General features: G+C 47.5%; 1 protein-coding gene across 2 annotated transcripts in view; it reads left to right on the top strand.

Annotated features, from left to right (window-relative positions):
- SLC4A4 (solute carrier family 4 member 4) overlaps window positions 1-18,650 on the top strand; it is a 114,383-nt gene that overhangs the window by 56,336 nt on the left and 39,397 nt on the right. Inside the window, exons 4-6 of one of the 2 annotated variants that reach the window (XM_066549371.1) lie at window positions 6,767-6,902; window positions 10,601-10,761; window positions 13,207-13,359. In XM_066549371.1, coding sequence (XP_066405468.1) covers window positions 6,767-6,902; window positions 10,601-10,761; window positions 13,207-13,359 — 450 coding nt within the window. Of the gene's footprint in view, window positions 1-6,766; window positions 6,903-10,600; window positions 10,762-13,206; window positions 13,387-18,650 lie in introns of both variants that reach the window. The other variant, XM_066549370.1, reaches the window with a different exon arrangement.

Genomic DNA, 18,650 nt, shown 5'->3' with positions numbered 1-18,650 from the left:
ACAAATAGACAGTGATGAAACCCTGCTTGTGAGAAGAGCTTAATGGGCAGAAAATTGGCTATTGCAGCCGGAGGGCTGGTTGAGAGGCAGAGAGGAAGTTTCCTCTTGTCGTTGTGTGGAAGCTTAAACCCAAGAGGAGAGCCCAGAGTTGTTATGGCTGTGTCCTTAGAAGTGTCCCTGTACCCTCCCTGTTACCTAAACGAGGTAAAGGAGCAGTGGTAGACTGAGTTACAGTTTGGCAGGTGGGCTTGTGGCTGGTGCAAGGAAACAATGCTGCTTACAGGGACTGCAGCTCCTCAGACCTGCTTTAAAACCATCTTTGGGGAGCAACATTTCAGTCGTGAAGAAGAAAAGGATTTTTTCTTGGTTCACCAGAGGAGCAGGAGTTTTCCCTTGTCCTTATGATGAGCAGTTGCTTTGTGGGCACATGGTGCAGTGATACTGATGGAGGTGTGGGAAGAGCTGTGTGTGATCACGGTGTGCTTACAGTGTTTAAGCACCAGAGCAGGACCCAGCAGAATCCCAGAGAGGTGGAGAGCACCAGTCTCTCCAGGAAGGAGATGTGAAAGCCACACTGCTTTGAAAAGGGAAACCAAGAAAACCTAGAGAAGGAAAATAATGAGAACGAGGGAATGATTGTTGAGCTCAGTTCTATGTGGCAGCCACTGCTCTGCTGTTTCACTGGGAACTTGACTGTTGCTCAGATCCAATGGAGGTGTGATGCCAGATAGCATCCTGTGTCTGTGTGACAACAGGAAATGTTCCAGAGCTCTGGAGAAAGCCAGGCTTTCCCTAGGTGCTGCTCTTTCTTTATTAAAGTCTTCTTGGCAACTGCTTGGGAATCGCTCCTTAAAAATGTGCTGCTGTAGCAGTCTGGCACAACTGGAAGTACGATGGCTGACCCCCAGCACTGGTCCAAAAATACCTTTGTTATCCATATTTTGCAGTAAATTGCTTATGGTGTGTTTTATATCAGAGTTTATAACCAGTATGGTTTGTCACTGTGGAGTAGTTGGTTTGTAAAAGTGTCTTAGGCATTGCTGCCTTTAATGCTTGAAAATTTTTAAAATGTGGTATAAAAAGACAAATTTCCTGTTTTTCTATCAGTTTGGGAGCCAGTCACTGTTGATTAGCATCTAGCTGTGGCATACCCATGGGGAATTGCATGGTCCATGTATGCCCAATTCAGCACCCTTGGAATCTGGGGAGCCTAGCATTGATGTGAGCAGGCAGAGCCTCACATTGTTAATAGGTAAAATGCTTAGTTTGGCTCAAATGGCTCATTGTGTGTCTGTGGGAGGCTATCTGTTCCCATTTCCTTGGGATTCTGCAGCTGCCTGTGCTTCTGGCAGGTTGTGTAGACATTACTGGGTTTGGCTGCAGCTGGGAAAAACAGTCTTTGAAGGCAGAGTCTCCCTCGAGTGGAGCAATGCTGGAAAAAGCTCATCATGGGACTTAGGATATAGCATATGGTGGTCTCTCCATCACAGCCATGTGGATGGGATTCGCATGCTGCCTTCTTTTATAGGAGAACTGCCTTTTAGGATAAGGCTCACCACATTTTCATGAGATGGTGTTGGGTTTGTTTAGAAGTTTGGATTGTCCATGTTGCATCCAATGATGAGTTGATGTGAAACATTTTTGGAAGAAGGGTTCTTTTTCTCTCCCTGCATCTCCAAGGAATGTTTTAACAAAGCGTCTGTAGGTACAGCACCAAAGACCAAGGGAGCTGGGAATGCCCAGCAAGGCATTATGTAAATGCCGCCATTCTTCTGGCACTTGAGAGAACACACTATTACTAAGAATTTGTCCAATACTGAAGATTTTTTTGCAGATTAGACACTTAATATATGCCACGTGCTGCAGAGGAATTTACAGCAAAACATGTACTATCATGTAGTCCAAAAGTCCAGCAAAAAATGGATTATTCCAGAGGCAGTCAGTGCTGTTCATTATGTCTGGGAAGAGACACTCTTAAAAGATAGGGTAGATTTGCTCCAAAATAAAGCAAGCACCTCAAATAGCATTCTCTGCACCCCACAATCGTGCAAGAAGTGGCCTGGGGAGGGATTCAGGTGCTGTGGGGAGTGTTCCCAGCTGCCAAGTGTTGCCTGTGGAAAGTCTAATCTGCCTCACAGCCAGCCTGCCCCAGCACGGGGTCAAAAAGTGATTCTTCACAAGCAAAGACGCAAAACAAGCAAGGAGAAATTCTCACGCTTGCTTAGAGTGATTAGCTGGGGAGCAGATCGCCCAGGGCTGCTTCTGTGGGACCCTGGGAAAGGCCAGGGTGCAGCCTCGGAGCAGTGCTCCCAAAAACTCAGAGCAGTCTTTCCAGAAGTAGGTGTCCAGGTGATTGTTTCCTCATCTCCTGGTTTTAGGTGGAATTCCATTCAGGTTTGTCTTTAAAGGAAGCTGGTGGGACTGTGGGCCACCAAAGCCTCCCCACATGCCTTTAGCTGGTGTCTTGTGTTGACAGTGACACACAATTAAAATTGGTTTTAGTAATAGAGAATTTTGGAAGGGAAGTTAGCTTAACTGGAAAGGAAACAAGTTTAAGTCTATTACAGGTGTCTGCACAAGTGTGTCACTGCTCTGACTGTGGATGGGTTTGACCTGGGCTTTGGCAGAGGGAGGGCAGCCGCAGAAAGGAATGGGAGTGTGATCATATCCTATTTTAATAAGCCTGCCTGGAAAGCACATTTGACAAACCACTTTTCTTGGTACTGGTTCCACAGGCTCTGGGGAGGGATTTGCACCAGGTCTCTCAGGGATTTCTGTAGCTGCCAATGCACTTAGAAGTAACAGAGAGCTTTGTATCTGATGGTCCCTTCAGCCACAGATGGAGGAAGCAGTTGACTGAGGTGCAGGTCCTCAGTGTAATAAAGAACTGAAGGCATAAGCAAGTGGGAACAGGCAGAGAGAAAAGTCTTTTCAAGAAGTGTGGGTTGAATTGAAGGGCAAGATAGGAGTAAGTATTTACTAGCTAGTCACTCAGCAAAACTCTCTGCAATTCTTTTACATTTATTTTCAGCCAGATAGGAAAATCAGCAGTGGTTCTGGCAACAAAATATCTCAGAAGGATCTCTCTGTGAAAAATGTATTGCAGCTTAATCCTGTTCTCACTGGAGTCAATGTCAGACTGCTACAGGATTGCAGGGAGGAGATAGGATGGGTTTGTTATGCAGCTAGCCATGCCATTAACATGTTCAAAACATAACTTCTCCTTGTAAAGGGAAACCCTACTGAAGGAAATGTGGCTGTCTTCTGTTCATTTAAAACAATAAAAGGTTTTTCTCCATCTGTCTCCAGTGACTTACTTCATCTGTGTGAATTTTCAGTCCTTTATAGATGTGTGAAGAGAGTAATTTTGGTTTATCTTAAATTTAGTTAATGTTATCCTTTAAGGCTTTAAAATACTTTTGAAAATCTGTACCAAAGTAGAAACACAAGAAGAGTTCTGATTGAATAGTTCTGATTCTTGAAACAAGCACAAACAAAGAAATCCTGATTTCAAAGACAAACCTGTTCAACAACATTTTCCTGATAAGGAACTAAGTTTTTCATGTCTTCAGAAGTGTCCCTGATAGCAGCCAGCTGAAAAAGCAGGAGGGGGAAAGCATGTTGGCTGAGTGGAGAACAGGCTGTTTAACTTGTGCATCAACACAGGTACCCCCTGTTCTCCATCCTGAGGCAGCCCTGTACACGTGGAGAGCCAGGCTGAAGCTGCCTTCCACCCACCACCAGCCAGGACCTCAGCACCAAAGCAGGAGGTGACTTTAGAATAGGGGGCCAGTGCCACCAACCCCTCTGGCATTTCCATGTGTGGCTGTGCCATTTCACCAGGCAGTGAGGGATGGCTGCCACCAAAGCTATTGCTGGAGCAGGGCTGGGAAGCTCAGGCATGCCCCATTTGAGGTTGTGCTAGAATGTGTCTCTCCCTATTTCCAAATTCCCTGAGATTCCTCTCTCTTGATGGAGATTGATTTTTGCCTTTGGGAACCTGAGGGTATACATTGTGCTCAGAACTGGCCTGAGCTGAACTTGGAGAAACTGCTGATGTGTTTGCTCTTGTGCAAGTTATCATTTTATAAGCTGCCTCACAGACTGAATGGAACAGGAAAGGGAAGAGAGGCAAGTGAGAGACTTCCTTATGGATGGCATTGCCTCTGTATCCATGTTGTGTAGGAACATTCAACCCTCTGCAATTAATATCTTAATTCCTCTCCCATTCAGGGGAAAAATATAACCTCAGCCATCTAAATTTGTGGATGAGCCTTTTCTCTGCTGCAAATGTCTGCTGACCATCAGGATGTTCTCTTGAAGACAGTAAGGAAAGCAGCATTGAGCCGCTCCTGGCATCAGTGGTGCTGGTTTGAGCAGCTCCCGAGCTGGATGGCCAGGCAGGAAGCAAAGGTGGTGGCCAAGGCTGGGCCAGGCTGGCCCGGTGGTGCTCAGAGGCCGGCAGGCAGGGGGCTGAGGGGTCACCCCCCGGGTTAATGACTCCCCAGCCCCTGAGCCCGGGGCTCAGCCGGCTGCCCACGCCGAGCACACGGTGTTCGCCTGGAGATGAGGATGGAAATATGTTCTCCTTGCTCAAGAGAGCGCATAAACAGCCCATAAACGGCCCATTAACCCACAAAATGGCAATCAGGAGCATGTGGTCGGGCCAGCATCGGGACCTGTGACCCAGCAAGGGCCCTAATGGGACTGTGAACCTTATCATCGGCCCTAAGTGCAGGTAATGGGTAATCAGCAACACGGAGAGGAGGCAGCCAAGAGAGAGGGGGTGACGGACGATGGCACCCAGGTTCAGTGTGCAAAATATTGTGGAGTGATTGTGTTATGGCTGGCAGTATCAGGGTAACACTTCATATAGTGAAACCACTTCAGAGTGACTCAAGAGAGACTTTTCCCATTGGCTCCAGTGGATGCCTTCAACAGCTCAAGGAGCTTTGCAGTCCCTTCTCTTACAGCCTCTTCCAAGCAGCAGCCATTTCTGTAGTCCATCTTGCTTTTTGAAGCAATAAGATGGATGTGTATTTTATTTGTTTTCTACCTGTGATATTTGAATTCCATTTGAATATAAAAAGATAGTGAAATTCATTAGTGCAGGTGAAGGGAGAGGACGAAGGAACAGGCATGAGTCTGGCATCTCCAGTCCCCTGCCACAGGCAGGGACACCTTCTACTAGCCCAGGTTGCCCCAAGCCCCATTCAACCTGGTCTTGGACACTTCCAGGGATGGGGCAGCCACAGCTTCTCTGGGCAACCTGAGCCAGGGCCTCACCACCCTCACAGGCAAGAATTTCTTCCCAATATCCCATCTAACCCTGTCCTGTGTCAGTGGGAAGCTGTTGCCCCTTTTCCTTTCACTCCAGGCCCTTGTCAGAAGTCTCTCCCCAGCTCTCCTGAAGCCTGCAGGAAGCTGAATGCCTCGTGATGGGGAGGCTCCTGTAGCAGCAGGGCAAGGTCCTTGGCTCCCAGGAGATTCCAAGGGCATTTATGATTACAAATATACTTTCAGTCAAAAGGAAATCTATATCACTGAAGCATCATCACTCTGAGTAATTTAGGAAGAAAGCTATCAAAGTTTATTTAAGGAAAAGAAAAAGGAGTAAAGGGCATGTTTTTTACTGGTTTCTTTTTTCCCATTGCAAATTGAGAGTCTGTTTACCCTGGAAAAATCAATGTGGTTGGACACCTGATGTAATTAATTATTTTGCAAGAGAGGGCCAGCTGATCTTTTGAAAAGAAAGGAGTTTTTAGCAGAACTGTTCAAAGTTCATAGTCTGCTGTGTATCTCTAATGCTGATAAACATCCAGCAGAAAGGATGTCTGTCTTAAAATTTCACATGGTCACACCTTTGTTTTAAGGTGATATGCTGAGAAAAAGGCTGTAGACCCCAAGGAGCCCTTCAGCAAGGTGACTCTGGTGGTGTGGGCTCCACTTATCTTTAGGAGATGCCCTTGGGCCTTGGGATGATGGGTACAGTGATGTTCTCAGGTTTGAATTTTGAACTCTTAGCCAAGAAAGGGTTTCTGTCCTTTTTCTCGAGCTTATAAAACAAACAGGCTTTGCTTGTGCCATGTGTTTGAATATAGTAGTTCTTTTGCCTAAACAGGCAGCCTTTTCCAACCCGGACCAGTTGTTTTTTTTCAGTGCATTGGTGCCTGACTAAATGCATGGGGTTGCATTCTTCATGTATAGAGGAGACAACCCTTCTGTTAAGTATTCCTGTGTTTTCCAGTGGTGGGCTGGGGAGGTTCCAGCCTGCCTTGCAGGCCAATGGCAGCCCAAACCTGGCTGGCAGGGAGGGAGGGGAAAGCCAGCAGTGGGATGCTGTGCCAGCAAGCCCCCAATTGGTTTGGCTGGAACTGGTTTTAGGTCATATAAAAAAGGGGGTGAAGGATCCGGGCTGCTCAGAGAGCGGCCGGTCCTCGGGCAGCGCCACAGAGCACCATAGTGCTTTTTTTTCACAAGGACTGCAAATTGCTGTAACATAGTCAAGGTCTGTAGGAAGAGACAAGTTTTCCTGAACTTTACTCCCAGCTTGAACTTGTAAGAAGTTCAGTGAGAGGCAAGGAAGGGGAGAGAGGGAGATAGAGGCACCCTCGCTCCTGGCCCGCGTCCACAGTGCCGAGGATGTCAGATGGCAGAGGCAGCCTGGAGAAGCAGCTGAACGGCCTCGGGGAGCAGGGCAAGGAGAAGAGCCGAACGTCCCTGGTCATCTCACAGGCCGTTAACCGCAGTATTTTCACCTCTGCAGTCTCCCCCGCCGCCGAGCGCATCCGCTTCATCCTCGGAGAGGAAGATGACAGCCCCGCGCCCCCGCAGCTCTTCACCGAGCTGGACGAGCTTCTGGCTGTCGATGGACAGGAGATGGAGTGGAAGGAGACTGCAAGGTGGGTTGGTTTTCCTTTACCCCTGAAGGGAAGGGCAGCCAGCAGTGCTTTCCACGGGAGATTCCTGGTTTAGCATTCCACTGGGGAATAGCTGTGCTGCAGGATCGCATGGGGAAGCCACAGAAAGGAGCCTGCGAAGTTCAAATTGCCATTCTTTGGTAAATGAGAGAATTTTAGGGTTTGTTTAGGTATTCCAAAAGAAAAACTAGGGAAACAAGACAGTGCCAGATGGATTGCAATAGTTTGCCTGTGGAGAGAAAAGTATGGGCTCAGTAGTGCTTTGCAAAGGGGGACACGTCTCGGCCAGAATTGGCAGAAGTTGCCAATTCCAATTTGGCTGAGTCAAAACCGCTTCAGTACTATTGCCCCAAAGTGGCTTTTGAGCCTGCTCCCACCTCACAGGGACAGGCTGTCCCTGTCCTCCTGAATTACTGATGGAATTAATTTTAAATAGGAAAAAAAGCTTAAAGTTGTTTTCTTGTGAAGAAATTATTCAAGGTGCATGTTAAGTGCTGCATGGGGTTGCTTTGCTTTGAGTTCCTTGGTTGGGTTCTTTGATGCTGCTGTTAGTTTGATCAAAAAGCCATGAGAAAAAAAGCTGGGGTCTGGGGTTTTTGGGGTCTGCCTGCTACAAGTTACATGTAGTTTATATCTGAACACTACTGGCCTATTCCCAATTGCCCTCACTGAGCCTGGGGATTTTTCTTTTCCTTTATGGTGGCTGGGCTAAGCTCTTTCCCTACCTTCCCCTCTTAAGGGCACTGTCTGTTCAAAGTTAGCCCCTGTTTGGTCACCCTAATCTTCTTTACCTGTGATTTAATGAGCTGCTCCACCACCTACCCCTTTACCGCTTATCTTAATTTATTTTTGCTTCCCAGTTGCTTGGGGAAATTACTTAATGACTTTTCACCTTTTACTCTCTAACTTCTGACTTGTTGCTCATCCTTTTTCTCCCTTTATTGCTGTTCTTTCCTCTTGCCATGAATTCAGCGCTTCCTGATGTAGGTGTTGTTACACATCTTTGGTAGGAGTGCTGCATGGAGCTGTGTGTGGGGTTCACTGCAGGGTTCTTCTCCCAAGTAGCAAACCACAGGACAAGAGGAAACAGCCTCAAGGTGTGCCAGGGGAGGTTTAGGTTGGATATCAGGAAAAATTTCTTCACCCATAGGGTTGTCTGTGCAGGATAGTGGTGGAGTCCTCATCTCCTGTGGGGTTTGAAGAATGTGTAGATGTGATGCTTAGGCACATGGGTTGGTGGTGGCCTTGGCTTTGCTGGATTAATGTTTGGATTGGATGATTGTAGAGGACTTTGCCAACCTGAATGGATCCATGATTCTTTGTATAAATGACACAGAATGTAACAAAGCACCCTGTTGAAGTGCTGTTAAGTTTCTAAATTCACTTAACCTCCTGCCTTTATGGATAGTGATCTTACAAGGTGTCTGATTGCTCAGGATTTTTCAGTACATTGCTGAAATTACTTAATCTTGCACTATAGAACCTCCTGAGAGCTCCTGAGCATCTCCCAGTGCATCCAGAGCTGGCTGGTGCTGTGCTTCAGTAGGCACAGGGTCTGCCAGCTGTTTTGGGGTTGTTTCACATCTGCTGCTGCAGAGCAGCTCTCCCACAACTGGGAAGTTGCAGGAGCAGGTACTGAACACAGGAGCAAGTGCAGTGCTGTGTGGGTGGAAGAGAGAGGAGAGGACAGAAGAGACCTTGTAGGGTTGACGCTTCCCCTGGCCCAGTGTAGAACTGCACAGCTCCCAGCTGGGGAAAGCAATGCTGGCTGCAGGCTGGTGCAGGGCTAAAGGCTGCACTCATATTTGAGAGAGCAAACAATCAAATTACCTTCTTCATCTCCCTCCTGCTCTGTTCTGACACCTACACATTCCTTCTGTCTGCTGCACCTCGCTCCCAGCAGCCCGTGAAAGCTGTGGTGATATTATCAGGTGTAAAAGGGTGAAGGATAGAAATGTAATTCCTGGCACAGCTTATAGAACAAAAAAGATTATAACAGAAGTTCAAAAAACCCATATCCACCATCCCACAGTCCAGCACTGTCATTCCTTTTCTCTGTAATCCCATCACCTTCCTGCCATCTCTCTGCCTTATAGAGAGAATGTCCCCACGCTATGGCGGGCATGTCTTGGTCCCCAAAGATACTTCACTGCTCCTCACAACAGGCTGGGGCCCTCCAGCTGCTGCAGGTCTTCTCCTTTTTGTGCCTCACTCCCTGTCACCACCTCTGGAATGCAGGCATTCCCTGCTTAGTGAAGGTGCCCCTGCCCATGGCAGCAGTTTGGAACTAGGTGAGCTGTGAGGTTCCTCCCAACCCACACCACTCTCTGGTGGTGTGAATCCAGCAGGCATTTGTTCACCCAGGTTTGCAAGTTAATGTTTGGTGTATTGTGTTGGGACTGTGGGTTGCAGTGAGAAAAGTAAACAGAAAGCAAATATTGATAGTTGTGAGTAATCACTTTCCCTGGAAGGACAAACATTGGTAATTTGCAGCCTACCTGCTGTTACAAGGGTAAATGTGACTCCACACAAAGCCCCTGAAGTGCACAGACTTGCATCCACCCAGATCCCTCAGGTGTCCTAGGAAACACTTATTTTTTGTGAACTAAAAGGACCTTATTAATTGGAGATGAAAATCAATCTTTTATCTTGAGTTAAAAAGCAGCTTTAAAAAAACAAAGTCTCAGAAAGAGATTATTGCAGTTGTGAAGCATAATTGATTAATCCTCAAGTAATACATTTTTGAGGATTAAAGATAATTTCCCTTGCTGTTAATAATATTCTTTTGAACAAATTTATGAGCTTCCTTACCTTATGTGCGTAGGGTTTTTTCTTAATAATCTCTTTATATTAGTCACTGGAATTTTCATTTTCCACATATATTAAAATGGTGTCTCAAGAGGGGATTAAAAAGCATTTCTGCTTTGCTATTAGGGCGTACTGGACCCGTTTTCCTGCATCCCCAGTTTACAGCAGAGCTGTTGCTGGGTGTTGTGGTGAAGAAGAAGGTGTGGGCCAGCTGAGATCCCCCAGGCCCACAGGAGCCCTGTGCTCCATCCCCACTGCCCATCCCTGCACCTGTGGGCTGGGCACAGCGGGGCCAAGGGCAGGGTCAAGGCTGCAGGGGGAACTGGGGGTGGGCTGCATGCCAGGGACAGGGAGCCTCCTGTCATCCTAAAACTACAGGGATGTAGTTTTAGGGGTGTAAAGAGTGTTTTGCACAACCAGGATTTACCCTTTGCTCTCACCTTCCATTTGAGATAAATTTTCTGGGTTTTTCAGACCTGCTTGGTTAAATCATTAAACAGCAGCTGGAGGGAAAGAATGAGCTCCTTAATTTGTGCCTTCTCCTTTGGTGGCTCATTTGTTCTCTAAGAGCACCTTCAGACATGACTAGCTTGTACTCCTCTCTTCCCATCTTTGTCAGCCTGTGGGCATGGGATAACAGTATTCCGTGCTGCCTCCACCTTGGCAGTGACTGATTCCATATTTTATTGCCTGAAATTGAATCACAGAATCATTCAGTTTGGAACAGCCCTCCAGGATGATGGAGTCCAACCATTAAACCAGAACTGCCCAGATAATGAAGGACAAGTCGCCTTATTTCCAGAAATGCTGATTTAGTTCCCTGCAAGGAGTAAATAGCCTTAACCCCATGTCATTGCTCTGCCCTGTTGCAGGTGGATCAAGTTTGAGGAGAAGGTAGAGCAAGGTGGGGAGCGATGGAGCAAACCACACGTGGCCACCTTGTCCCTGCACAGCCTGTTCGAGCTGAGGACGTGCATAGAGAAAGGCTCCATCATGCTGGATATGGAGGCTTCTTCCCTCCCACAGGTGGTGGGTAAGTACACCTGCCTTGGCTCTTTCTCTCACCACTTCCCCACAAATTTTTATTAACTCTGGTTTGGCTTTATGGGTGGTTTTAATGAAAAAGCACTGCTTTTCCCATAAAAGAGAAAAAAAATGAAGAAAAAGGAATAAGAGGAAAAAAATAGAAAGTACCTGGAAAGAGATAACAGATAGATTAAAAAAGTCCTTCTCAGTGCAGGAAAAAGAGTAAAAGACATCCATTTAATTTATGTTCACTATGGAAAAGGTGACATGTGGAAAGGCCATGTGTCTGGAGCAGAGACACCCATCAGGTATTGTTCATGCAGAACAACTCGGGCCAGGAGCTGCTCTTGGCTGAGGTGTTCAGCTGCCTACTGAGGGCAGATGGGGCTGTGTTTAGGATGGGATACCCCCATCCCCAGCAAGGGAGAGGGGAGAGCACCCCAGCACCAGCTGGTGCTCTGCTCTGCAGAGTGGGGGGGCAGGTTTTGTATGGTCAAATCAGCTGTGGCCCAGGGTGACGCTCAGTGACATGCTGAGAGCCAGATCATGTTGCCCATGGTGTGTGAGAACTTAGGGAAAATAAATTTTCCAAGTGAGCCATCCAGTGGAGGGACATTTAACCAAATTGCTGAGTTTAAGAGCCATTACATGAGGAGATCTAAAAGAGAAAAATTAAGTACTTCCTCTGCCAAAACTCAGTGCTTTGAATGATCATCTCAGAAGTAAGGTCAAAATTATCATGGCATGGAATTCTCCCATACACTGGATTGTCGGAATTACAGGTGTTTCTGGTGTTAAATACAGAGTTTTGAACTTAGTTTTGCTTATGGTGACATGTATCTTTCTTTGCTTTTGTATCCAAATGCACATCTTTGCAAAGTTTTAACAAAATAAACCCCCCAAGAAGCTCTCAAGTTTTCTGCTGAAGGTTAACTTGCTTCAGAAGCTGGTGTTCATGGTCCGAAACCTTAAACCCTGAAACATTAAATTTTCTTTTGAAGTCCCTTCGAGACGTCACCTTCAATCTCCTTCTTCAACCTCCAAATTAAATCTAATTCCTAGGAGATTAAATTACACATTGGTGGTTGCTGTTGCTGTGACACTATGACACTGTCCTGAGCGGGGTGTTTTTGCTGGTCCAGACCCTTAATCAGACAGGTAGGGATACCTGGGACTGGATTTCCAGAATGATTTAATCATGATAACTTGGCTTGTGTCTGGTAGTGACACACAAGAAAGGAAAACTCCAAAGAAAAACTCTCTCTGTTGTTTGTGTTTTATCTGCAACAGGGAAGGGAAGTGCCAGATAGAGAAGGATAAAACTTGAATGTAGGTTCTGAAGGAAATACTCCAAAACTCACTAACCAAAACCATGAGCCAGAAAAGCTTGTACTAAAGTAACACTTAGCAAAGGTCAGCCTTTTGCCAGGCATGTTGTGTAAGGGTACCTACGTGCTTCTGCCCACCCTGTCTTAATTTGAGAGGAAGAGCTAGGTGCTTCTGTGGGGATTTGAAGAGGCTTTAATTCTGAGCAGCACGTAGAGGATGACTTTCTGACTCACTGAGTTAGCAAATGTGATGCATGTCCTGCCTCCCCCTTGCCATAACTTTTATTATTAGCACAAATAAAAGTTACCAGCAGACAAATATGAGCTGCCACTTGCCCTCAGGGGACAGCGCGTGAACTCGAGTCACCAAGGGAATAACTTCATGCCAGACTTACTGCACAGGGGACATTCTTCATAAGTCTGGCCACCTTTCTGCCTTTTTCCTCTGGGATAAGGGAGGAGAAAGGAGGGAATTGATGGGAAATGACCAGGCATTGAGGGCGCTGGGGGCCTTTTCTCCTGGTGACTCCATGAAAAGTAAAGCCATATAATACATCCTGTGGTAACTGGAGCAAGTTCTGCCGCTTGTAGTTGCCATCACTTCAGTCCTACAAGTGAATGATTTAATTAGTGGCTCATCTCCAGGATTTCTTCCTATCTTTAGATTAAGTTTTACTGGGGGCCTGCAAGGTGAACTCAGGCCTTGTTGAAGCTGATAGAAGATTTTCTGTGTGCTTTATGAGAGCATTATGGAACTTGCAATAGAGTAATAGTATCTCCAAGAAAGTCCAGGCTCAGAGGAGATTCCATTTCTGAGCTAAGAATTGGCTTACTCTGGTCTTTGAAATAGGCTCCATGGCATGTAGGAAATAGCAGAAGGGAATCTCAGTGCAGTGGGTGTGTTAGTGGCTCGTGCTGGATGGAAATGCTTATGTCCTTTTCGAGAGGAATGTCTAAAAGAGATTTTCATACAAAAAAAAGCTGGCTTTGAGATGGTGAGAAAGCCTTCAAAAAGGCAGGGTGAAAATGCCTCCAAGCCCTCTCTCTCTACTCTCCCTGGAGCGATTTTGAGCTCTGTGGTTAATTTTGCTCTCCCTTCCCTACCCCTTCCTGTGTGGCCACAGAGATGATCGTTGACAATCAGATCGAGACGGGGCTGCTGAAACCCGACCTGAAGGACAAGGTCACCTACACGCTGCTCAGGAAGCACCGGCACCAGACCAAGAAATCCAACCTGCGCTCGCTGGCTGACATTGGAAAGACCGTCTCCAGTGCAAGTAGGATGTTTTCCAACCCCGATAATGGTAATGCAGAGGCTACCTGGCTATAGCCTTCTCTGTCACAGCAGCCCACCCGCCCAGAACTAACTGCGTGGCCCTGACCCCGCTTCCTAACCCCAGGAGCAGCGAGGCCGTGCTGATGGCGCATCAGCGGGGGCTCTGCAGCTGCTTGGCCCTGGCACAGCACTCTAAGCACACCTTCACTGGACTGGCAGGGATCCAGGGGCAGGCTGGAAGGCAGGTGGTGCTCTCGCAGCTGGTGTCTAGGAGGTGGTTTAGGAGCAACGATAGGAAAGAGAGATTTGCCAAAAACTTTGGTGGGGCCTGAACCTTAAAAGGCTGGTCACCTGAAATATTTGGGCAGAGACAAAGCTTCCATGCACATTCTGTGTCTGTAACAGTGTCAGTAGCACTGTGAATCAAAAATGACCTGGCAGTAACACCTAGCTTGCATTTTATTGCCATAAAATCATTGTCCAGTGGGGTAAAGCTGATTTCCATCCTGCTTTATTCGTCCTAAAATAGTTTTGTGGTGTGTGTTGTGAATTTGTGTCCTGTTCTCTCTAAAAAAGGTGCAATAGGTAGTGCCATGTTGGTAGTGGTGTCCCTAAATGTGTGTGTGTGTGTGTGTGTATGCAGACAGCTATGGAGGCCTGGACACTGACTCAGTGCTTGCTCCTGGGTGGAGATTTGGGGTCTTCTTGCTCATGGTATTTAAAAAAAGAGGAGTTTTATGCCTCTTGTCATGCCTTGGAGTTCTCTCAACTGTCTCCTGTGACAGTCTGGAAATTGGGTTAAAAGTTGCCATTTTAAAATACCCAGAAATAAGAGCAAGTGAAGAAATTATTTTCTTCTTGCTCCACCAAAGGCCTCTTAGCTTGCTGTGTTTGGCTTCTAAAACTCACTCTAACATTCATCCCTAACCTATTCTCACACTTCATTAATATTTCCTACCTCGGATCATCCTTTGGTTTTGCAGCAGGAGTGTGTATGTGTGTGTTCCTTGCTCTGGGTGATACCTCCTGTCATGTCTGCACCTTGATAAGGTGGTGAATGAGGGAGTAAGGCAAGGTGCAGTAACGTGAACCAAGGAAGTGTTCACAGTGAACATCCCTGCAGGAGACCAATGGAGCAGAGAGGGACTGGGCTCTGGGGAGAGCACTGGGAGGAAATGACAGCTTTAGGGACAGCATGGCTAGATGAGTGCTACAGCTGGAGGAGCCATGGGCAGGGACTCCTTCTGCTGGAGCACATTGCTACAAGCCCCAGCCAGCCTGGCCTTCTGGATGCCTTCCCAAGGTATGCTCCCCACCGTTTGGATGGAAGGCAGCTGCTTTCTGGTACCACCTCTGTGGCTCCAGTCCTTTTTGGGCCTGTGATGGTTGGGTTCGCTGTGGGGAGCAGAACCCTGGCCTGTGGCCATGGTGTGTGGGAGGCTGAACCCCAGACAGACATGCCTTCAGCTCCTGGTGCTCAAGTGTTTCAGTCACCTCTTGTAGGGGATGCCCTCAGTTCTCGGCTGCAAATCCCTTTTCCTGCACTTAGGCAGAGCTTATCCCAGGAAGAGTGATGCTGACAAAGGGCATTCCTCACATTCTCACTCAGTCCCTGCTCATTTTTCATGGCTAAAGGCCTTCTTTACTTGGATTTTAAGTGATTTCAATATCATTCATTTCTTGTTCTTGTTTGAATGGGATGTGCAGGTCCTGGCTCAGTTGGACTGATTGTCCAGGAATTCTTTCCTGGTCTAGACTTCAGGCACTCCTTTTATGTTCTGTCTCTGTTCTCCCTCCTGGGATATTGATGTGCTCTGAGGATGTGTAACACACTCTGTTCCATGACAGTACAAGTGCATTGAGACTTTAGAAGGGCAAGACTGACATATGGGGGAAAAACCTGATGAGTAGTCATTACTGTTATTTATTATTTACACTTTAATGGAAAAGTAACTACAGAATGTATTTGATCAGGTTATACCTTGGATTCAGTGGGTGTCTCATGTGTCCTTTAGACAGATAAAAATTTTATGAGGCCAACAGGAGTGCAGCTCTCTCTTAGCATAGCTAATCACCCTAATGACTCTGCCACCAGCCCCAGGCACTCCTAAATTCCCCTTGAGTTTCTTTCCAGGTAGGTGTTTGTTTTCATCTCAGTGTCAGTGACACTTCCATCCAATAGGTCTGAGCATCCACCTGCCCTCTGCACAACAGCTTTACAGTCTAGTGCAGCTACCCCCTGCTTCACTAGCTCAGCAGGAACACCCTCTGCAACCAGCCAACCTGCCCTTGAACACTTCCAGGGGTGGGATTTGTTTGTTAGATCTGAAATTTGGAAATATACCCTGGGCCATGGCTCAAAAAAATCCTGCGGTGCCTCTATCTCATTTGGTTCAGAGCGCTTAATTAACGGAAGTCTTAGGGCCTCCAAAATGTTCTTATTTTTGACTTCTGAGGTGAATGAGCCCCATGCAGTTATCCCAGATGCCTCTAGAAATTCAGGAATCTAAGAAAGAGAGATGTCTCTGCCCATCTCCCTGCCATAACTGATCCTGGAGCATCTCTAGCCTTTCCCAACCCTCCCTAGGGATGGGGGTGGCTCTGTGGTGCCTGGGTGGGTCATCCTCAGCCCCCATCTTTGATGTCACTGCCCTGTTTGTAGGTAAGGTAGTGATCTTTGTAGGTAAGGTAGTGATCAGATGGGCAGAGACATGGCTGAGGTGTGCTCTGACACCTGCTCTGGCAGGATGTTTTGTCAGGCATCCCTTTGCTCTGGGAAAGGAATTGGGCAAAAGAGGGTAGTTCCTTGTGTGCCATGGATGGAAGAGGATAAATCACAGCACTCCATTGCTGTCTGTTCACTAGGAAGAAGATGATTGCCAAAATACTGGATGTACAAAGCTGGACTAAAGCAATTCCTCCATGTTACCTTGTGAAGACACAGCCCTTTTCCTTGCTTCCATTGGTAGAAGGGTGAACTGTATGAAGTGTTCAGCAAGGATATTTCCATGTTACATATTGATGAGACTCCTTCAGGGGTTTTTGCCAGGTTTTTGTGTGTGTCTCATTTTGTTGAGTGGCTTTTGAAGAGTTCTTTGTATTCCTTCCTGGCACAGCCCTTGTCCTACACCCCTGGAGCAGGACATGACACCTGGGCTAGCAGCTCTCCAGCTGGCACACCTTGAGCTTTGCCATGCTATAACATGGGATCTGTGGTGCCCATCCCTTCTGCAGGTGCCTGACTGGAGGACTGACCAATATTTACCAGCCTTCTGTGGTGACATTTGCTTTCCATTTTGAGATTTTTCTTTCAGAGCTTTGTGCCTGCCAGCGTTTTGTATAATTTAACACCTGTGGGAGCCTTTGGCAAGTGAGAAATGATGAAATGCTGCTAAACCCAAGCTGGCAGAGACTGTAGAAAACTGTGATGTGTTTAAGTGTGTGTGTTTAACCACCATAAATAATGGCACTGTCCCATCACCGCGTGGGTGCTTCCTAAACACCTCCTGAGCACTGTTTGTTCACACTGTGCTGGCAGCATGGTTTGGAAACAGTTGAGTGGGAATAGCAGGCTGTCAGCTGAGGCACAGACAGGAGGATACCTGACTGGGGGGGGGAAGAGAGGTTTTATCCCACTTTAGAATCCTAGAGGACTTTGGGTTGGAAGGGAGCTGAAAGACCATCTTATTCCAGCCCCCTGCCACTGGAAGGGACACCTTCCACTTGCCCAGGTTACTCCAAGCCGTGTTACTTGGGCACTTCCAGGGATGGGGCAGCCATGGCTCCTCTGATTCAGTATTAATCAGTTCAGTGCTTTTCACATGAACTGGGACCTCAGTGCTTTTGTAGCTGAACAGTGGCATCAGCTGAACAATACCAGAAATGAGGTGATGTCTGAGAATGCTTGGAAAATCCCTATCAATGTGTATGCTGGCATCATTGGAAGGGTGGCAGACTAAGGTGAGCATTTCCAAGTCTGGGTTGGTGTGTCTGAGTGTGTACAGATGGGATCAGGATGCTCAAAGTTGGCTCCTGGGACATGACCTGATCTTTATTTTCAAAAACCTGTTGTTACTGATGGTGCTGCAGCCTGGAGCTGCTCAGTGCCACCAGCACTGCAGCTGCTCACTCACTTCCATGAGATCTGCTTCAAGGATGCCTGAATTTGAGACACCAGGGATGGAAAGCTGTGTCCAGCCCTGCCAAGTGAATGCTGCGAGGTGGAGCTGCAGAGGAGAAGTCAGGATCTAAACAAGTGGGCTTTGGTGACCGCACTGTGCAGCTCCAACCTTCTGTCCTGCCTGGCTTCCCTGTACCACTGCTTGAGCCTTTCTTTCTGCCATAATTTTCTTTTCTTTTCTTTTCTTTTAACTTTTCCCCTTTGCTCTCTTGCTGCTCCTTGCTGCCGCTGCCGTGTCCCACTTGGCTGGCACCAGCGCGCAGCCCTCTGGAGAGCTCGGTGCCCTGCCTGGCCACGCGCACGCTGGACGATGAGCTGGGAGTGCCGCGCAGCCCCAGCGTGGGATGGCTCAGTAAGTGTGGGCAGCGCCAGGGGGGCTGGGCCAGCAGGGCAGGGGGGACAGGCAATGCCACAGCCAGGCTCTAATGCTTGCTGCTGCATTAACCTAACAGTGGGGAGAGCGTGGGTGCCTTCTGTGGGGAGTGTGCTGCTCTGGCTGCTCCTGTTATTGCTCTGTTTCATTCTGTTTGCCTTCTTTCCTTCATCTGGGATGAAGCAGGTAGGTCAGGCCATTCCCCCCTTCCAAGGGTAGTCTAGGATGGCTGCTGGCACTTTTTTTTGTCTCTTGAAGTATCCTTTGCCTGTTAAAGGGCCTTAAATGTTGTAATTTTGATATAAATTATCCTCAGAAATAGTCTGCCAGCTTGACCTCTCTGGGGTGAGCTGGACCGGTCTCTGGCACTACTCCTGTCTGATTCCCTGTGTCAGGGAGCCTTGCTGATCCCAGAGGAGCACACTGCTCCTTCCAGGAGGGCACAGCTTATGGCACTGGTGGCACAGAAGTGTTCTGTGGTGACCATGACAAGTGACTGAAGTCTGAATTCCAGGGTATTCCCCTTGCCAGATGACTATGGAGCTGATTCATAGGTAATGGCATGGAGGGGTTTGGACTGCCTGCTGTACTTCCCTCACAAGTCCTTGGCTGAGCACGGCCATGGACAGGCTCAGGTCACCTTTGCCTGAGAGATGGGAATGGGAATTGGGCCTGGATCAGGAAATGATCCTTCGTTGGCAAGCACCATAAGGGTGAGTGTTGTGGGCCAGAAGTCCTC

Source organism: Molothrus aeneus, chromosome 4 (assembly GCF_037042795.1).
Source record: "Molothrus aeneus isolate 106 chromosome 4, BPBGC_Maene_1.0, whole genome shotgun sequence".
Classification (NCBI taxonomy): Eukaryota; Metazoa; Chordata; class Aves; order Passeriformes; family Icteridae; genus Molothrus; species Molothrus aeneus.
The sequence above is the reverse complement of the archived record's forward strand: the minus strand, read 5'-3'. Positions and strand labels throughout refer to the sequence as shown.